The sequence below is a fragment of the Rattus norvegicus genome, chromosome 14 (genome assembly GCF_036323735.1).
Source record: "Rattus norvegicus strain BN/NHsdMcwi chromosome 14, GRCr8, whole genome shotgun sequence".
Classification (NCBI taxonomy): domain Eukaryota; kingdom Metazoa; phylum Chordata; class Mammalia; order Rodentia; family Muridae; genus Rattus; species Rattus norvegicus.
The window spans coordinates 80,142,236-80,163,236 of record NC_086032.1 but is presented as its reverse complement, the minus strand read 5'-3'; the positions used below and the strand labels follow the sequence as shown (position 1 = coordinate 80,163,236).

The following is a 21,001-nucleotide window of genomic DNA, read 5'->3' as shown; positions in this document are numbered from 1 at the left end:
CCACTTATGATGTATCCTTGGAAGGAGCAGGGTTCTACAGGCCTGTCCCCAGAATGTTACTTGCCTATCTTGTGCAGGCCTGGTGTAGATGATCACCCTGCCCAGGTGCCGTTCCACAGCAAAGCTTTTCTTAGCAAGGTATTGAAGAGCTTTTGCTTGTTGCTTTTCCACACGCATTTACCTGTGACCATTGAGTGAGTAATTGCCCTTTGCATCCTGTATGCATCACTGATGCTACATGGTTTTTGCATTCTACATGCTCAGCTCTGTTGGTGGTTTTCCTTCGTGTTGAAGGGCTTTCACCTGACAGTCCCCCTTTATCTGTACAGGTCTTAGATGGTGCTGACAGCCAGTATTTAGGCGTGCAGATAGGACAGCCACAGGAGGAAGACGAGGAGGAAGCTGCAGGTGTTCTTTCTGGTGAAGTCTCAGACGTTTTCAGAAACTCTTCTCTGGGTAAGTTCACTTCATGTGGTGGAAATGTTTCCAGCCTTAGACGTCTTTATCTTTTCTCGTTAGTCTGTTTGTTTTTGTTTCTCCAGACAGAGTTTCTTTGTGCAGCTTTAGCTGGCCTGGGACTTACTCTGTAGACCAAGCTGTCCTTGAACTTGAGAGATCTGCCAGCCTTTGCCATCCAAATGCTGAGATTAAAGGCTTAAACCCTGCCCAGCAGGACATTTTTATCTTTATTTCAAGAAGAAACCTTTTGGTATCATTTTTTAAATCGAAAATGGCATTAATTCTTATTTCAATTCAAGTTGAAAATGGCAATTTAGGTATAATCAGACTTAGATTTAAATTGTTAGCTGTACATTATCTCTGTGTGAATATATACGTGTTTTGATTGGACCTGTCACTTGGTTATGATTTCTATTTTTTAAAGCCCTTCAGCAGGCACACTTGTTGGAAAGAATGGGTCATAGCCGGCAGCCTTCTGACAGCAGTGTTGATAAGTTTGTTTCAAAAGATGAGGTTGCTGAAGCTGGGGACCCAGAAAGCAAGGTGAGCTTCATAGGAAGGGGCAGCTTGTGTGTGAGGGGCTGGAGTTCCCTGGCTTTGCCACTTTCACTTGTCCCTAGCCCAGCTCTGGGCTTACCCTTTCCCTTAGACACACTGGACACTCCCAGACCTCCGTCCTTTTTGGCCTCTCCAGGGATACCCAGATCTCAACAGTTGCATTAGTTCTTTCTCCAGAGACTCCTCCCTGCACAGATGTACCCTGGGCTGAGCTCTCCTGCCTGATAGCTGTGTTATTCGTTTGAGGCTGGATGCAGAGCTTTGCAGAGTTCTTAGTGTTGCTCACTCAACTGATTAGGACAACTCTGAATGTTGTTTGCCTTACATGCACGTCTACTGTATTTACAGTCAACTTTAAATTCCTTGAGGTTGGGAATGCATTTCGTCATCTAATTATATCAGTCAAAATGACTTCCTTTGAGAGTGCTCTCCAGGTTGTTTTGTATCCTTCCAACCTCTGCGCTTCTCTGGCTTATTCCTTTGTCTAGTATCTTTTCGTTTATGTGTATGTTTTTGAGTGTTTTGAGACAGGGTCTCACTATATAGACTTGGTTGGCCTCGAACTCAGAGTTTTCAGTAGACGCTTGTGACTTGCCAATGTGAACAGCATTTCCTGAATGCTGTGTTTTAGCAACTTCTGCCCCATGAACCTTCTCCATACTAAGCTTGTCTCTTGTCACACCCGATGGCCCTGTGTTTTAGGGTGCCAACTGTGTTCTGTTTGAGACCAGCTATGGAGGTGCCCAAGTATAGGCATCTCTGTCTCTAGCACCCTGATGTGGTTTCTTTCTTGACTGACCTAGTGAATCAAATGTTTACTTCTCTGTTCTAGCCTTGCCGAATCAAAGGTGACATAGGACAGCCTAATGATGATGATTCTGCTCCTCTGGTACATTGTGTCCGTCTTTTATCCGCTTCCTTTTTGTTAACTGGCGAAAAGAAAGGTAAGCACAGCAGAGTAGACGCAGAGTTGAGGGGACACTTCCGGGTTCAGAAGTCAGCTTGTCGATCTGTTGGAATCTGGTTGTTGGGGTGAAGTTTACTTTCTATTTGTGCTGACAGAGGGAAAGAGTGAGAGGGGTTAGTCTCGTTTCATGGAGAAGGCTAAAGGGCCTGGGTGGTTCCTTTGCAGCACTGGTTCCAGACAGAGATGTGAGAGTCAGTGTGAAGGCCCTGGCCCTCAGCTGTATTGGTGCAGCTGTGGCCCTTCATCCAGAGTCGTTCTTCAGCAAACTCTACAAAGTACCTCTCAGTACCATGGAAAGTACTGGTATGTTGACAACTCACCTTTTTTCACCAGTTAATTTGTGCTAAAAGCTATCCCACAGTCTTGCCTTCTTTTGTCTTAGAGCAGTGAGTGTTTCTAGTTAGCTTACGTTTTCAGCTGTTAGAGCTGCAGATGTGCATGGTCGTGGTCTTAGTCTCATGACTCCCCTTATGCGTGTCTCCATACACAGGACCACATAGTTAATAAAGTAGACATCTGGAATTGTAAAAGTTATTTATACACAGACTCTATTTCTTCTTAAATCAGGAGCTGCATTGGTAAACTGCTCTGTGTTACATTTTCCTGGGCCACATCCATATTCAGGCTAAGACCAGTTAGGACAACACCACACCCTGTTTGCTCTTGGACACAGTTGCTCTGGAGCACAAAGTATCTGCCACCTTCTTTCTTTCTTTGAGTGACAAGGCAAACCTATGTTATTAAGTTTAAAGTTAACAAATATATACTAGGTTGATTGTTTCTAATCTTTAGTTCCAAAAGAAATCTTGGAATTCAATTGATTTCAGTCCGACAACCTGGGATTACAATTTAGAAATTTTGACATATTGAGATAATTTCACCGTGATGACTCTAGAACCTGTAAACCCCAAACATTAGGACATTTTAGTCAGGGCCTTTACAGATGCAAAATGCTCCCTTTCCTCCTTTTCTGAGAATGAAGCTTCATTTGTAGTATAGATTTGATGGTGGAGAAGGCACAGACTGGGCCATTTGTGTCCACAGAGGAACAGTATGTCTCTGACATCCTGAACTACATCGATCATGGAGACCCTCAGGTGCGAGGAGCTACTGCCATTCTCTGTGGGACCCTTGTCTACTCCATCCTCAGCAGGTCCCGTCTCCGTGTTGGTGACTGGCTGGGCACCATCAGGGCCCTGACAGGTAATGGGACAGTTTGTTCTGCTGTCTTTTCTGGATACTATTCCCATGTTCATGTTTCTATAGAAGTATTTCTCGTTCATTTTTCTGGTTAGGAAATACATTTTCTCTGGTGGACTGCATTCCTTTACTGCAGAAAACTTTGAAGGATGAATCTTCTGTTACTTGCAAGTTGGCTTGTACAGCTGTGAGGGTGAGTACAGCCTTTTACACAAACTGTACCGTGCCTCGGTGAGCTTACCAGTGGTACAGTTAAGTTTGGAGCTTGATAGGTCACATTTCCATAAGCTGTCAACAGTTATTTTCAGGGATTTCCCATTTGGCTTTTGAAAAACCCTGCTATAGTATTAAAACTTATTAAAACGTTTAGTTTTAATTCTTGGAATCTTTATTTGAAACATTTCTTTCCCCTAAAGGTAGTGTTTAGAAATGTACCTTGCTATTTCAAAATATGAAATTTGTTGAATTTTTACAAATACTGTTTTAAGATGCTGGAATGCTGAGCAGCAATGAAATTATGGGTATTATTTAACTGACCTTTTGCTAAAAGACCCTTGGTTCCTCAAGTGACAGTGACATTTCCTATTCGCTGGATCATAAGTCATTGGCATAGCATTTTAAACTCAACCGTAACATTCTTGTTGCTGCTTAAAGAGAGACTAGCAGGGAACAGGTGCGTGCCGTTGAGTGTAGATGAGGTGTCTGATCCTGTGCCTTCTTCCGTGGGCTGGGGTTCTCAGCACTGTGTCCTGAGTCTTTGCAGCAGCAGCTACAGTGACTTGGGATTACAACTGCTTATTGACATGCTGCCTCTGAAGAACAGCTCCTACTGGCTGGTGAGGACTGAACTGCTGGAAACTCTTGCAGAGATTGATTTCAGGTATGGGAACCCAGTTCCGATTCAGAATTTCAAATTAAAACCAAAGGTCCCAAGGCCTCTGCGGTTGGCATGGCTGTTGTGTGTACTGCGAGTTCGGGTCACCCACGGTTTAGTTAGAATACATGTGATAAGGGGTTGGGGATATATAGCTCAGTGGTAGAGCACTTGCCTAGCAAGCGCAAGGCCCTGGGTTCGGTCCCCAGCTCCGAAAAAAAGAACCAAAAAAAAAAAAAAAAAAAAAAGCATACATGTGATAGTACTGTAATTAAACTCTGAACTTGGAGACTTTGATATTTTAAGTGAGATTAATTTTTCTTGTCCTGGTTTTCTAGATGATAGAAGTAAAAAAAATTAAGTTTTATTATTTTTAATTATGTCTAAATATGTATGTCTGTATTGGACATGTGGGTTTGTGCACATGAATGCAAGTACCTGAGAAGGTCAGAAAAGTGCCTAGAGCAGAGTTAGATGGTTTTAAGTCTCCTAACATGGCTGCTGAGGACTACACTACAGATCTCTGGGAGGCCTGGAAGTGCATTTAAATGCTGAGCAGTCTGTCTAGCCCCACTGAGTTGTCTGTCTGTTTGTTTGTTTGTTTGTTTGTTTGTTTGTTTGTTTTGAGACATCTTGTTTCAAACTTTTTAAAAAGGCTATCAACTCTGTTTTTTTGTTTTTAATGTATTTACCTTTATTCTGATTTAAGGGAGATAGCTAAATGGTATTTTGTTCCAGTTTAAAAAAATACCTTGAGGACTGGGGAGATGGGTGATGGCCACACAAACAGAGCTTGAGCTCAATGGCGGCACCCATGTGAAGCAGATGTGGTGGTAATCACAGTGCTGGAGAAGTGGAGGCGGTTGGGTCCATGGCCTGTCAGCCACTTTGCTCGCTTAGTAAGGAGTCCTGTCGCAAAGAAAAAGGGCAGCTTTTTGCCAGGATGTTGCTGAAATTGAAGTGGAGAACTCCTGCCCCTCCCAAAGCTGAAGCCAAAGTGAAAACAGTGAAAGTCAGAGACTTAATATCACACCCACTTACTCTTGGGAAGTCCACACACCCTCACCAGAACACTTCCAGGATAACTAAAGCTCGGCAGGTCCACCCTAGTCTAGTCTGTCCCTCCCCAGTCAGTCATGGAGAAGCTAGAGGATAACTGCGTTCATTGTGGCTGTCAAGACCAGCAGTGACCACAGGATCAAGCAGGCTGTGAACAACTCTGTGACCTTGATGCGCCAGAGTCAGCATCCTGACCAGGCCTGATGGAGAGCAGACAGCATGTTTGACCCCTTCCTGATTCTGATGCTTTGGACGCTGCAAGCAAAACCAAGGTTATCTAAACCGAATCCAGCTGTATAATTTTAAATACACATTCTTTCAACTATCAAATATCCCTGACCCAAAACCAAGAAAACCACAAGGTAGATGGCTCATGAGAACCCCCCCTCCAAACACACACACACTATTCACTCCCTTCCTAGAAACAAAAATTCTATAACTTAACATATTGTATCTTTCATTTCCTCAGAGTAAGTTTTAGCAGTTTCTTTTAACAAGTTCTTTTAGAAGGAAAATGTTTCTTTATTATTCATATTTTTGTGTTTGTGGTTACTATTCGTGCTTGTTTGCTTGTTTTTGGGTTTTTCTTTTTTTTTGTTTTTTTGGGGTTTTTTGCCTGCATGTATGTGTGTGTGTGTGTCGTATGTATTTAATGCCCAGAAAAGGGAGTTGCAACCCTTGGAACTGGAGTTACAGACAGTCATGAGCTGCCTGTAGCTTCTGGGAATCGAACCCTGCTCCTCTGGAAGAGCAGCCAATGCTGTTAAGCATGGAGCCATCTCTCCAGCCTGTTTGATTGATTTTTACAGCCAGTGTAGACCCTATGGGTTATTGTGTCTCATCTTCGGACAATCTCTGTAAGAAGGATTACTCTGTCGTTGCAGTTATGACTGTGGAATGGGGCCCACAGCTGGTCTCCTGGGTGGGAGTTTCAGTGTGCTTGTCCTCTCTGCATTTAAGTTCATTCACGGAACTCTTAACTCTTGAAGCAGTAGGTTTGTATTTTGATGAAAAACTATTTATCCAGTGCTCACTTAGTCAAGAATTTACAGAAGACATTGAGCTGCCTCTGAGAGACTGCTTTCATGTTGAGCTGTCTGAGGGCTACAGGCCAGCACTGTATTTGCTGTGTTAATGACATCTCTGTTAAATGTGCTCTTTTGTTAGGCTGGTGAGTTTTTTGGAGGCAAAAGCAGAAAGTTTACACCGAGGGGCTCATCATTATACAGGGGTAAGCAGTTCATTTTGTGAGACTGTGGGCCCTATCTTTTGGAATCTGTCTTAGTAGGGTCTCCCTAGTGGTGTCAAGTCCTGCTGAATGCCTGTGTTGTGCTATATTTAACACTTTATGTCATGAAACTTGTCAGTATATGGCATGGATTGAAAATCAGTCATCCTGAGTGCCTCCTGACTAACTTTCCAAAGTGCCTTCCTTAGCTAGCTGGATATAGTAGCCCATGCCTTTAATCCCAGCACTTGGGAGACAGAGGCAGGCAGATCTTGGTGAGTTCAGCTCTAGCCAACCTTATCTAAACAGTGAGTTTCAGACTAGCCAACACCACATACTGAGACTGCATTTCAAAAAGTCCAAACTCCCCAAATAAAACAACAGAAACAACATAGAAATTACATTCGTTTTTATTTTCTGTCTCTCTGAAGTTTCTAAAACTACAAGAACGAGTACTCAATAATGTGGTCATTTATTTGCTTGGAGATGAAGACCCCAGGGTTCGACATGTTGCTGCGACGACATTGACAAGGTGTTTTCCCAGTATTTATCTCTTTACTCTTCGGTTGAAATATATTGTAAGAAAATGGGGAAGGCAGAAGGAATCCCATTTCATTATTTAAAAAGAACTTCCTAAAGTGATAATTTGAAAAACAAATTTACTGGCCTTCCATTATAAAACTAATGTGCTTTCACTGTCAAATTTGTAATTTAGAGATCAGCACTAAGAGTGAAAGAGAGTTCTGCTTCTTTCTACCTCCTGGATGTGTAATCGCTGTGCACAGCTCTGATGGCTGTCATGGGCATAGGTTGGGTTAGCCATCTGGGGAAAGGTGAGGTGATGGGTAAATTTCACGTATCTTCTATTTAGATCAGTTTTCCTTTCATGGCAGACTTGTCCCAAAGCTGTTTTATAAGTGTGACCAAGGACAGGCTGACCCAGTCGTGGCTGTAGCAAGAGATCAAAGTAGTGTTTACCTGAAGCTCCTCATGCATGAGACCCAGCCACCATCCCACTTCTCCGTCAGCACCATAACCAGGTACACTGCCCACAGCGCCTGGCTTTGTCACCAAGGTGTGCCTCCATGGTGCCACCTTTCCTGGTCTCTTTTCTAAAAACCACCTGCAGCCCCTAAAAGACAAGGCCATTGTTCATTAACAGGGTATTTATCTGACATCATGGTTTGCCACAACCGCCTATGGTTAACTCCCTTCATAGTCACATAGCAATGATGTCCTCAGTCTTGCAGTGAGTTCTCTAAGTCCTTCATCTGAGGATTGTATTTTTGTTTGTGACTGTCACAAGCATCTGAAAGCCTGTCCATGGAAAATTTCACTCTTAGCGAATTTAGCTAGTGAGCCGTGGGTGGGCTGATGCCAAGGGTCAGACTGCTGTGTACTGTAGTCTTGATTCTCAGGCTTATATTGCTAGCACATGGGCAGGGTCCGTTGGCCACATAACCCGTCCTACCTGCCCAGTAGATTGTGGGAACAAGAGGGTTCCAGTGAATATACTAGTTTGTAAGGAAGATTGCAGTAGCAATAGTAAAACATGCCCTCTGGGCTCTTGTCTTTTCAGTTCTTTTTAAGACTGGATTTACAGGGTACCTTTCTTTTTTGATGCCTTGAAACAACAAACACAAAACTCGACCAAGTGACTTCCAAGCTCACATGGTAATTTGATTGCTTTTCCTCTGAATTTGGAACTCAACTCACCAGATTTTAAAGTCATTACTCCTAAATGACTCTTCTTTTCTCATGGAAAAACCAAATTAAGAAAAAAAGTCAACCAGCAGCACATGGTAAAGCATGTGTGGGAGCATCTGGTGAAGGAGAAGTCAGCCCCTCCCCACCCTTTTTAAGTGATAAACAAACGTATTCTAGCCTTGTCAGGAGGCCTTTTGCACAGTAAGCATGTGCTCTACTACCGAGCCTCTGTTTTACTCTGAAGTCTTCTGGGCCTTAATCGTGGACTGTTACACATCATTTGATGGTGAGCAATATATGCTTCTAGAGCCTCTGTGTTTTCTACTAGAATCTATAGAGGCTACAGCTTACTACCAAGTGTAACAGATGTCACCATGGAAAACAACCTCTCAAGAGTCGTTGCCGCAGTTTCTCATGAACTCATTACGTCAACTACACGGGCACTCACAGTAAGTCTCCTCGCTCGGGCTTGAGATGACTGCCCTGCATGCCTTTCACAGTACAAAGGGCCTGTGTGAGGGCTCTCTCTCTCTTGAGGTGCTGTATGAGGAAGTGTACGTCTTTCAACAGACTCCTTGTAACACACACTCATCGTAAACAATGTATCCAACCTAGAAAGTCATTGTATAAAACTTCTAAAATGGACTGGGTGATGCTGGCTCATGCCTTTAATCTTAGGACTTGGGAGGCTGAGACAGGTGGATCTCAGAGTTTGAGGCCAGCCTGGTCTACATAGTGATTTCCAGTACAGCCTGGACTACATAGAGAAACCCTGTCTCAGAAAACAAAAAAATATCTAAAACAGGCTATCCAGATAGGGCAGCAGGTAAAAGCGTTTGAATTCTAGCCTAATGACCTGAATTGGATCCCTAGGGACCCATACATTTGAAAAGAGAGAACAGACCCCACAAGTCCTCTGAACTCTATATGTGTATGTGGCATAAATATAATTTAAATATAAATTTAAAAAATCTCATAATCTGGAAATATAGTTTGACTCTTGGTTAGAAAAGTAAGATTCATATGTGCATATGTCTTTACAAACTCAGAAAAAGGACAGCAGAACATTGCTAGGATGACTTTTAGGATTGTGACTAACTTTCATTTTCTTACAATTTTCAAGTATTCATAAACTTTCTAAAATAATTACATGTAACTTTTAAAATCAGAGAGAGGAATACTATGCAGAATTATTATGTAGTGGTTCCTGGAAAGACCTTTATTTGTACAATGGAAGAAACACTTGGACACTATAGAGAGTCACACAGTTGAGAGTTCAGCTGTCTTGCTAACTAAATGCCTTTCAGATTTAAATTTGTTCAAGATATGAGATTCATTTTAATTGTGATCTGTGCATGTCAAAGCATGGGTCTGATCTGGAGGTTTATTTTAATCATTTTGAGCTGAGGTCTTGAGCGAGGAAGAGAGAAACTTCTAGGGAGACTTTGAGTCTCTCTGGACAAAGAGTTCCCAGCAGGAGCTGCTGGCCGCCTTTCTGTGGGCTCTAACAAGTTTTACTGACAGTTTAAAGCATGTTTACTGCTGTTTAAAGCATGCAGTGTCCAGTGGCAGGATGACTACACTGTAGCTACTTACAGTTATCTGTTTTCGTTTACTTCGTTTTGTGTGTATAGGTTTAGTTAAGCTTTTGGTGGTGTTTGGGTGTGATTTTTTCCGTTCCTTTCTTCTGCAGTTTGGGTGCTGTGAAGCCTTGTGTGTTCTTTCAGCCGCCTTTCCAGTTTGCACTTGGAGTCTAGGATGGCACTGTGGGTATGTATGCTCCTCAGTGTGCAAGCCACTGCCCACCCACAACAAGTGTGCAAGCCCCTGCCCACCCGCAACAAGTGTGCAAGCCCCTGCCCACCCACAACAAGTGTGTAAGCCCCTGCCCACCCACAATAAGTGTACAAGTCACTGCCCACCCACAACAGGCACAGCTGAGCAACTCTCTTTTTTTTTTTTCTACTCCAACCCCCTTCTCCTTTTCTCCCCTTTTTCCCCTTCCCCTCCCCTCTGTTTCCTTTTATGTTGGATCTCTTTGGCTTTTTTTTTTTTTAAATATATGCTGGAACACTTGTTTCTGCCATGTGAGATGTGTGAAATTAGTAAAGGAACTGTTGGGGACCCTGAAGCAGTTGTGACTCATGAATGTCAGATGCTTGTAAGCATCTTTGGGGGTCTGAGGGTATCATCTATGGCTTCATTAAGGAATTATCATATGCAGGTAAAAATTTTCTCATTAGTTTGATTCTTTCTAAAATTACTAGGCAATAAAAGTCAGTTAGCATCCAGAATTATGATGAGCTATAAGAATGTGCTTTAGGAAGTAGTGTATTTCTATTATGTTCCCTTACAAAATAATTTCCCCAGTAGATGGCCTACTGCCATCTGGGTATAATTTAGTTTTCTCAGCACTAATAAGCAAGCCTTCACTTGTGCTGATGACTAAGAAATTTGGGGGTTCCCATCATATCTGGAGGGAAATCTAAAGATTTCTTCTGAGTGTAAATATATGGCCAACTAACAGTGGCATGCTCTGTCATCCGGAGCGATTGTTCCTGTTCTTTCCATGAATTCTGACTGAACAGTTACAGGTTCCAGTCATAGGCCCTGCACTACCCTTGACTCCTGAGCAACTTTGACATTGGAGTACAGTCTAAGTCAAAAAGAAAAGGAAGTTTGAACTTCATCAGAATAATCATTCTAGTTCTGTCAATGAGCTCTATTATGATTTCATTTCCCAAGTGACTTTGGTGAAGTTTGATTTACAGGAAGAGTTAGTTGGTTAGCCGTTTTAACATGAGAGTGGCTCACACCTGTAACCTCAGGACTCGGTAAGCAGAGGTAGGGTTGACACATTTTGCAGCACAGCGTAGGCTACATGGCCTGTTCCAGGCTCTGAGGACTACACAAATGAGAAGCCCTATCTTACGCAACCCAAACCACATCAACAAACAAGGTATAGAGGTAAAATGGATGGCTCATGGCTTATTTTCACAGGGGTATTAAACAACAAGACTGTATGCTTGAAGCTTCATGGTTGACTTTGGGAATGTCTGCTTTCAGAGTGCCCCCACTGAGTGCCTCTGATGAGTCCAGGAAGAGCTGCACTGTTGGGATGGCCTCCATGATTCTCACCTTGCTTTCATCAGCTTGGTTCCCACTGGATCTCTCAGCCCATCAGGATGCCTTGATTTTGGCTGGAAACTTGCTAGCAGGTACTGGCAGAGATAGGCTTCCAGACTTAGTTCTCATTTGCGGGGGAGGGGTTCTCAGGTTACAAGGACATGATTGTTATTTTGGGGGACAGCTGGTTCTTTGATCCGGATTTGAGGTGTTGTCTGTTTATGTGAATGAGTTTGTTTTCTGGGTGCTGTGTGACAGGCAGTGGCTTGGTTTATACCAGGTTGTATTCGTCAAGGGGCTATAGAGTAGCAGGAGATACACACAGACAAGCACAGGAGAGCTGAGCAGCTGTAGACACTACTATTCGGTCACGTTTGTAGATTAATAGGTGAGGTATTACTTCAGTAAGGCTTTAGAGAACTGAAAATTATTTAATACTGGGTATAAGTTACGTGGATATCACCTGAATAAGAATAGAGAATCCGGCCAGCCAGGTCAGAAACCACTGAACCCACCAGGGTAGGGCACCAGGTCCTATTGAGGAGAATTGACTTGTTCCGTTTGTCATCGCTATGTTTTATAGAGCGCTCTCAGCCTGACTTGAGTTTGGGCTGGAATTTGTAGGGGGTCCGGTTGGGTGCTTATGGGAAAAGACGAAGTGCACTTTTAGGAGAAGAGAAAGGGGCAGGAAGAGCATAGTGGAGGCAGCAGCTCCAGGCCTGCCCCCCAGCTGCATCTCAGTTGTGAGAGTCATACCTGGGACAGAAGAACAGTGGTGACTTTTTACGTGAGTTTGAGACCTCTGTTTAGATGGAGAGGTTCATCCGTATATGAGCACAGATCTGTCTGAGAAATTTAGGCCACAACCGCTTCCCACCTCACACATTAGAGCAATGTGTGTGCCTGTGTCACAGCGAGTGCCCCCAAGTCTCTGAGAAGCTCATGGGCCTCGGAAGAAGAAGGCAGCTCAGCAGCCACCAGACAGGAGGAGATCTGGCCTGCCCTGGGGGATCGGACTCTGGTGCCCATGGTGGAGCAGCTTTTCTCCCACCTGCTGAAGGTGATCAATATCTGTGCTCATGTCTTGGATGACGTGACTCCTGGACCAGCAATCAAGGTAACTTGTTCCCTGGGGGCAGCAATTATCATCTGACTAATGACTGGACTTCCTGAACACCCATGTTAGTGGTTTGTTCCTTCTCTGTTTCTTCTGTAAGTAAAGAAAATAGTTTATTCAGCCACTGTACTGAACATAAAGGTGTAGTTATTTTGTACTCTTTTTTTTTTTTTTTTTTTTTTTTTTTGGTGTCAGCCATGAAGCTCAGAAGGGATAATTTCTTAATTTCCTAGGTTCCTCCACTTGCTTTCTCTTCCCCATCACAATAAAGCCTTTGAAGAATCATCTTACCCACCGAGTCCTTGTGTCTGCTCAGGCATGGGCTTTGGTGTTGAGGTCTTTGGCTTTTTCTGTCAGGACCCCGTTCCCCTACTTGAGCCGTCCTTTCTTCAGCTCCAGTCTACCTGGTTTCTGTTACCACCTTTGAGAGAACTTCCTGCTATGGTCAGTCAGTTCTGTTTTATGGGTACTTTGCCTTCCTATACTCTGGGCTACTCTTTTACCCTGAGTGACAGGGCTTCCTGTGTTTTTTCCAACATCCTGTACTGTTTGGTTCAGTTTTTCTGTCCACTGTTGAAGGTGCCTTCCTGTGGATTATCGACGTTCTTTCTACTCTCTGGTCTTTCTGCCATAGTGGGATTTTCCATGTCCATAACAACCAGGACAATAGACACTGACCACATGTGGCCCTTGTGTTTTTGAAATGTGGCAGTGTGACTTAACTGAACTGACTAATAGGCTAGGGAATCAGGCTGCTGATGTGCCCACATCTGTCAGGGGCTTCAACTCTGCGAGAGCCTCAGTTCTGTATGATATCCTGTGAAGCTTCTGTGAAGCTGGCTCAAATGTATCAAACGCCTTAGCCAGAGCCTGGCCTTCTTATCTTCTTTCCTCCTTTGTACTTGCTTCTTCTCACACTTTGTACTTTGTCATGATAGAAATGGGAGCCACCATAGTTTTATTTCAGCTCACTATTCTTTATTTTTCCTATTAAATACTGTGTTTAAAAATGTATGTAAGGCGGGGTGGTAGTGATCCACGCCTTTAATTCCGGCACTTGAGAGGCAGAAGCAGGCGGATCTCTGCCTGGTCAGAGGCCAGCCTGATCTGTAGAGTGGGTTTCAGGACATCCAGGGCTACACAGAGAAAACCTCTCTCAGGGGGAAAAAAAATCAACATAAGTATACCTACACATATATGTGCACAAACATCCCTTTGGTGTTAGTGTACATGTTCATTAATACACACCTTCTCTTTTCTGGATTCTGATATAAACTGGTATATCTGCACTGGCCTATTTTTAGAAATCATATTATTGAGGTGATTCACATTCCATAGAATTCAAGTAAACAATTAAATTTTGTTGTTTGAGTCTTGGCCAATTGGCCTGAAACTTACTATGTATCCCAGACTGGCCTCTGACTCATGGTGATTCTCTCAGTTCAACCTCCCAAATACTGGAATTACAGTGTGAGTCACCACATGTATTTTTTTTTTAAATTATGCCACAGAGTTGTGTGGAATGACTACAATCAACCCTATAACTGTGACTCCAGAATCCTTCCATGCCCCTGTCTCTGGACATTACTCTGCTTTTTGTCTCTGTGTGTGCTTCACCTGGACACTTCTGCTGATGGCCTCATTCACTTGGTGGATTTGTAACAGGTTCTTTATACCAAGAGTTTCTTGAGTTTAGTAGTCTCTTACCTGCCCCTCAGCCTTCTTCCATGCACGGCCTGACCACAGCCATTTGTCTTGATGTGCTGCTGCTCTTTATAGATAAGGATCAGGGGTGCATAAGGACTCACCCCGCTTGGTTACCACCAGTACAGAGCCTCAGTGGCTACTTATTTCCTACAGTTCTAAGAGCAAGGCACTGACAGATTTGACCCCTGGTTAAGTCTGGCTTTCTCATGGAGGATGGGGAAAGGGAACTCCTGGAGTCTCTTTTCACAGGAGCAATGATGATGCTATCTATGAGGGTCCTGCCACCATGACCTCATTCTGAAGCCTCCTCCCCCACTATTGCATTTTCTTGATTTCAACAGATGAGTAGGGCAGGGGCTGGGGCCAGGAAGGGAGAGAGGAGCACAACAAAGACCTGATGTGCCTGCCTCTTACCACGTTGTTTCTATTCTCCTGTGCCACCTTTCCTCTTTGTGTGTAGGAGCCTGATTATCCCATGTATCCTTGGGTTGCATATTGGAGAGCATGGGTCACGTCTGGGCTGTTGACTTGTCGGGTTTTAGCTATGACAGTGAACAGATGGCTTTATTCAGAACACTATTTTCCTCACTTTAAAATGAAAATGTAAATGTTCTACTCTGCTTACTCATGTGATAGTTCACATAAAATGTCCTGATTGCCTTCTCTTAAAGGGGACATGGTTGGGGGTGCCAATGACTTTAGGTCTTTTTAATTCCCTGGAGACCCTCCCTTCTCCAACCCATTCTCAGTGTTGGTGTGAGGAAGTTCAGAGCCATACCTGCCATGTACAGTTGTATGGGTGAAGTCAAATTATCTCTGTAGTGTCTGAGCTCTCGAATAGGAGCTCAGAGGCCATGAGTTGCCTGGGCTAGTCTTTCCAATACATAGTGGAACTGTATTTTAGGTTTTGGTTCCTGTATTAGCTGTATCCCATTATATTTTTGTTTTTTATTTTAGGCAGCTTTGCCTTCTCTCACAAACCCCCCTTCTCTAAGTCCTATTCGACGGAAAGGGAAGGAGAAAGAGCCCGGAGAACAAACATCCACTCCGATGAGTCCCAAGAAAGGTGGAGAGGCCAGTACAGGTAGGAAGCAGTTTCTGGAGGGCAGAGGGCTGCCTGTGGTGCAGAAGTGTAAACACCGTAAGTAGGAAAGCTGGCCCTTTGCAGTACCATCAGGGAAGAGTTAGTTCTCTGGGTGCTTCATGAGTGTCTGTGATAAACTCTCACTTGACAGAGTAAAGCTATAGCAAGGAGCCTGCTTTTCTGTGCTTCCTTCCTTCTCCCCTTCTTGCAGGGAAGAACTCCAAATTTTTATTAAAGGGGCAAAGATGGCTAGAAATAGATAGATGTGGGTGGTGGTAGTCAAAAACAAAACAAAATGATTATGATATGGGAAGAATTCTTATAAGGCAAATGAGGAATTTGTTTGGGAGAGATAACAAGACAGTGGAAGCCAGGTATGATGTATCTTTAATCTACCCACTCAGGAGGTGGAGTGGGTTGAGAGTTTGAGGCCAGTTTGGTTTATGAAGTGAGAACGTAACTAAAACAAAGAGGACAGAGACAGAAAGACACAGTGGAGTGGAGGAGTCTAGAAATCACACAGAAGTTTGGAGGGGCTTCTGTACTTGGGGAGATAGCAGGTCAAAAGGGCCAGAGTTCTGACTTAGTCAAAGTTACAGAGTCCTGTCTATGCCCTTTGGGGATGGGAAGCAGAGGGTGATCCCTGTGTCCTGTGGCTACCTTCTTTCTGTGCATGTTCACTCACAGCATGCTTCGTAGACACATGCTGCAAATACTTGTCTGTAAGCCTCCTGTATGCCTTAGTGTAGTACTTGACTTTATTTTGGTGAGAAAGCTTTAAATCTTCCCTGGTGATTTTCATGTATTTGATATATTATTAACCTTGTAGCAGGACTGTACAATAGGTCTCTTAAAGGTACTCTGTGAATGTTCTGTATTATTTGACTAACTATGAAGTCTTAAAAGATGCTCTTTCTAAGACTGGCTGCAGTCGCGCAGGATGATTTACCTGTGTAAAGCTACAAACTTGAAAATGTAACTGATGCCCTCCCAGACCAAGCCAAGTGAGAAGTCCTTGAACATTTAGATTAAGAGCAAGAGACTGCTCTCCTTGACACTTGACATCTTAGTCTCGGCGTAGTGATGTCCTCAGAACGTGTCCACAGCCTTAGTGAATAGGCCCAGAACTCTTGTCTTGGTCAGCCCCATGTTCCCCAGGAGCTTTCCTTAGAAGAAGGGATCCTGAGGTTGGCTTCAGCCATTCGGTCAGCAGAGGACAGCAGAGGCCACAGATGGCTCCCTCAGCTGATGCCCTTCTGCTCACCACTTCTTTCCATTCTTTCACTCGCAGGCTCTTAGGATTCTACTCAATTCCTTATTACCTCCCAGAGCACATACTTCAGAAGTCAGGGAAAAGGCCCGAATGTTTCTGCTAGACCATTCTGAAAGTCATCATTGCAGTAATTGCTGTTAAACATAGAGAGTTTTTTCCATAGATTTAAAAGTTTAATTTTGGTGTTTTGGTGTTTTGTTTTGTTTGTTTTTTCTAAGCCTCTCGACAGTCAGACACCTCAGGACCTGTCACAGCGAGTAAATCATCTTCACTTGGGAGTTTCTACCATCTCCCTTCCTACCTCAGACTGCATGATGTCCTGAAAGCCACTCACGCCAACTATAAGGTACTGCTCCCTACTTACCTCTGAACGTGAATTTCCATGTACCCAGTTCACACTTACATACAAAGAAGCCCTGTAACATAGGATCCAAAATTTGCTTCTCATTTGTCTTCTGCTTGATTTATGGTAGCCGTACAAATATTTAGGAATTCTGTATTAGAGCAAAGATCTCAGGGTGTTGTTCATTTATTGACTCCCCAAGAATGCCTTGGATTTAGAAAGACATGTCTCAAGGACTCCTGGGGCTCAGTACATAGTCCTGTTTATAGGTAAGGTTCTTCGCCATGTCTAAAGACACACAGCCAAGCAGGTTTCATGTGCCCTCTCCCTCTATCAGCCTTATAAGACAGTACAGCTGCCCAACACAAACCAAAATTGTAGTTTCAGGGGGGAAAAGCAGATGCTCACTATAGACCTATAACCATGTGCCCTTGTCAGCTAGGGTTTTCTGTCAGTGTAGGGACTCTTGCCACATGGCCCTGATGCAGCTTTGTGTTGGCTTTCAGATGATGGTGTCTGGGTTTTCATTCTTTTCTTCCATAAGTATTACAGCATTAAAGAATGATTTGTAGATTTACCCATATTGATTTGAAATCCCATCTTTATCAAGTGTTAAGATCTCAGTGTTGTATAGTTTCATTTATGTATGCCGGTTGTTCACTCATTGAATAGCACGTTTTAATTTTTTTATTTTTGAGACTATAGCCCTAGCTTGACTAGAACTGGCCTCAAACATCAGTGCCTCAAACTCACAGTGATCCACCTGCCTCTACCTCCCAAGTGCTGGGACTAAAGGAATGAGTCACCATGCCCTGTACAAGCGCGTTTTAAAATGATTGTGGTTTCCTGATATAATTCCTATTTTTCTTTAGAATTTTTGGATATTATCTATTTTCACATGTGGAAATTTGAATAGCCTGTCTAATCCCAAAACCCATGGAGATTATTTCCCTCTTGGATCATGTCCACTGTGTGTCTTCTCACAGGAAGATCTAATCTAAGTGAATGTTAGACTGAGATAGCCTTTTTGAGCACAGGATACCTTTCTGTTTGTTAAAGCTCCTTTTCTTACCTCAGAAATCTATGAGAATTAAAAGAATTTTCAAAGCAACTTAATAGATTACTCACATAGCCCTGGTATTTCTTAATGTTACCAGATGTGTAGTTTGTTTATTGAGAACTAGTGATAATGCTTAGAGCTTCTGTTTGTGTACTCTGTCAGTCCATGTAGAAAGGGCACATGCATGTTCTGCCTGTCTGTGTACTCTGTCATCCATGTAGAGAGGGCACATGCATGTTCTGCCTGTCTGTGTACTCTGTCGTCCATGTAGAGAGGGCACGTGCATGTTCTGCCTATCTGTGTACTCTGTCGTCCATGTAGAGAGGGCACATGTATGTTCTGCCTGTCTGTGTACTCTATCGTCCATGTAGAGAGGGCACATGCATGTTCTGCCTATCTGTGTACTCTATCGTCCATGTAGAGAGGGCACATGTATGTTCTGCCTGTCTGTGTACTCTGTCGTCCATGTAGAGAGGGCACATGCATGTTCTGCCTGTCTGTGTACTCTATCGTCCATGTAGAGAGGGCACATGTATGTTCTGCCTGTCTGTGTACTCTATCGTCCATGTAGAGAGGGCACATGCATGTTCTGCCTGTCTGTGTACTCTGTCGTCCATGTAGAGAGGGCACATGTATGTTCTGCCTGTCTGTGTACTCTATCGTCCATGTAGAGAGGGCACATGCATGTTCTGCCTGTCTGTGTACTCTGTCGTCCATGTAGAGAGGGCACATGTATGTTCTGCCTGTCTGTGTACTCTATCGTCCATGTAGAGAGGGCACATGCATGTTCTGCCTATCTGTGTACTCTATCGTCCATGTAGAGAGGGCACATGTATGTTCTGCCTGTCTGTGTACTCTGTCGTCCATGTAGAGAGGGCACATGCATGTTCTGCCTGTCTGTGTACTCTGTCGTCCATGTAGAGAGGGCACATGTATGTTCTGCCTGTCTGTGTACTCTGTCGTCCATGTAGAGAGGGCACATGTATGTTCTCCTGTCTGTGTACTCTATCGTCCATGTAGAGAGGGCACATGCATGTTCTCCTGTCTGTGTACTCTATCGTCCATGTAGAGAGGGCACATGTATGTTCTGCCTGTCTGTGTACTCTATTGTCCATGTAGAGAGGGCACGTGCATGTTCTGCCTGTCTGTGTACTCTGTCGTCCATGTAGAGAGGGCACATGTATGTTCTCCTATCTGTGTACTCTGTCGTCCATGTAGAGAGGGCACATGTATGTTCTGCCTGTCTGTGTACTCTGTCGTCCATGTAGAGAGGGCACATGTATGTTCTTCTGTCTGTGTACTCTATCGTCCATGTAGAGAGGGCACATGCATGTTCTCCTGTCTGTGTACTCTATCGTCCATGTAGAGAGGGCACATGTATGTTCTGCCTGTCTGTGTACTCTATTGTCCATGTAGAGAGGGCACATGCATGTTCTGCCTGTCTGTGTACTCTGTCGTCCATGTAGAGAGGGCACGTGCATGTTCTGCCTGTCTGTGTACTCTGTCATCCATGTAGAGAGGGCACATGCATGTTCTGCCTGTCTGTGTACTCTGTCGTCCATGTAGAGAGGGCACGTGCATGTTCTGCCTATCTGTGTACTCTGTCGTCCATGTAGAGAGGGCACATGTATGTTCTGCCTGTCTGTACTCTATCGTCCATGTAGAGAGGGCACATGCATGTTCTGCCTATCTGTGTACTCTATCGTCCATGTAGAGAGGGCACATGTATGTTCTGCCTGTCTGTGTACTCTGTCGTCCATGTAGAGAGGGCACATGCATGTTCTGCCTGTCTGTGTACTCTATCGTCCATGTAGAGAGGGCACATGTATGTTCTGCCTGTCTGTGTACTCTATCGTCCATGTAGAGAGGGCACATGCATGTTCTGCCTGTCTGTGTACTCTGTCGTCCATGTAGAGAGGGCACATGTATGTTCTGCCTGTCTGTGTACTCTATCGTCCATGTAGAGAGGGCACATGCATGTTCTGCCTGTCTGTGTACTCTGTCGTCCATGTAGAGAGGGCACATGTATGTTCTGCCTGTCTGTGTACTCTATCGTCCATGTAGAGAGGGCACATGCATGTTCTGCCTATCTGTGTACTCTGTCGTCCATGTAGAGAGGGCACATGTATGTTCTGCCTGTCTGTGTACTCTGTCGTCCATGTAGAGAGGGCACATGCATGTTCTGCCTGTCTGTGTACTCTATCGTCCATGTAGAGAGGGCACATGTATGTTCTGCCTGTCTGTGTACTCTATCGTCCATGTAGAGAGGGCACGTGCATGTTCTGCCTGTCTGTGTACTCTGTCGTCCATGTAGAGAGGGCACATGCATGTTCTGCCTGTCTGTGTACTCTGTCGTCCATGTAGAGAGGGCACATGCATGTTCTGCCTGTCTGTGTACTCTGTCGTCCATGTAGAGAGGGCACATGCATGTTCTGCCTGTCTGTGTACTCTGTCGTCCATGTAGAGAGGGCACGTGCATGTTCTGCCTGTCTGTGTACTCTGTCGTCCATGTAGAGAGGGCACGTGCATGTTCTGCCTGTCTGTGTACTCTGTCGTCCATGTAGAGAGGGCACATGTATGTTCTCCTATCTGTGTACTCTGTCGTCCATGTAGAGAGGGCACATGTATGTTCTGCCTGTCTGTGTACTCTGTCGTCCATGTAGAGAGGGCACATGTATGTTCTCCTGTCTGTGTACTCTATCGTCCATGTAGAGAGGGCACATGCATGTTCTCCTGTCTGTGTACTCTATCGTCCATGTAGAGAGGGCACATGTATGTTCTGCCTGTCTGTGTACTCTATTGTCCATGTAGAGAGGGCACATGCATGTTCTGCCTGTCTGTGTACTCTGTCGTCCATGTAGAGAGGGCACGTGCATGTTCTGCCTGTCTGTGTACTCTGTCATCCATGTAGAGAGGGCACATGCATGTTCTGCCTGTCTGTGTACTCTGTCGTCCATGTAGAGAGGGCACATGCATGTTCTGCCTGTCTGTGCTTCCATCATCTGTCATTTAGAGGTTCTTTCCCCTGCTCCCAGCGTGTGTTCCCCTCTTGGCCCTCTTTTTGTCCTGAAACCTCAAATATTTGCTTTTAATTTTGGCCTCTCCAGTACCTCAGATTTCTGCTCCTTTGCTCTCTGGTTCCACTCTGTAACTCTTGAGTTTGTGTGTTTTGAGGAGCTGTTCTGCCCTGCTGTGCTTTCTCACCTTGTCTTCTCTTCACTCTTAACTCTGAGTCCCCT

At 44.2% G+C, this 21,001-nt stretch overlaps 1 protein-coding gene across 7 annotated transcripts in view; it reads left to right on the top strand.

Moving 5' to 3' along the window:
* Positions 1–21,001, top strand: part of Htt (huntingtin) — a 149,213-nt gene that overhangs the window by 56,432 nt on the left and 71,780 nt on the right. For all 7 annotated transcript variants that reach the window (NM_024357.4, XM_039091788.2, XM_006251230.5 and 4 more), the window contains 16 exon segments: positions 330–456; positions 884–1,002; positions 1,850–1,961; positions 2,150–2,287; positions 3,029–3,187; positions 3,280–3,377; positions 3,925–4,064; positions 6,285–6,348; positions 6,777–6,877; positions 7,239–7,385; positions 8,381–8,501; positions 9,746–9,822; positions 11,119–11,270; positions 12,093–12,295; positions 14,960–15,086; positions 16,578–16,705. In NM_024357.4, coding sequence (NP_077333.2) covers positions 330–456; positions 884–1,002; positions 1,850–1,961; positions 2,150–2,287; positions 3,029–3,187; positions 3,280–3,377; positions 3,925–4,064; positions 6,285–6,348; positions 6,777–6,877; positions 7,239–7,385; positions 8,381–8,501; positions 9,746–9,822; positions 11,119–11,270; positions 12,093–12,295; positions 14,960–15,086; positions 16,578–16,705 — 2,013 coding nt within the window.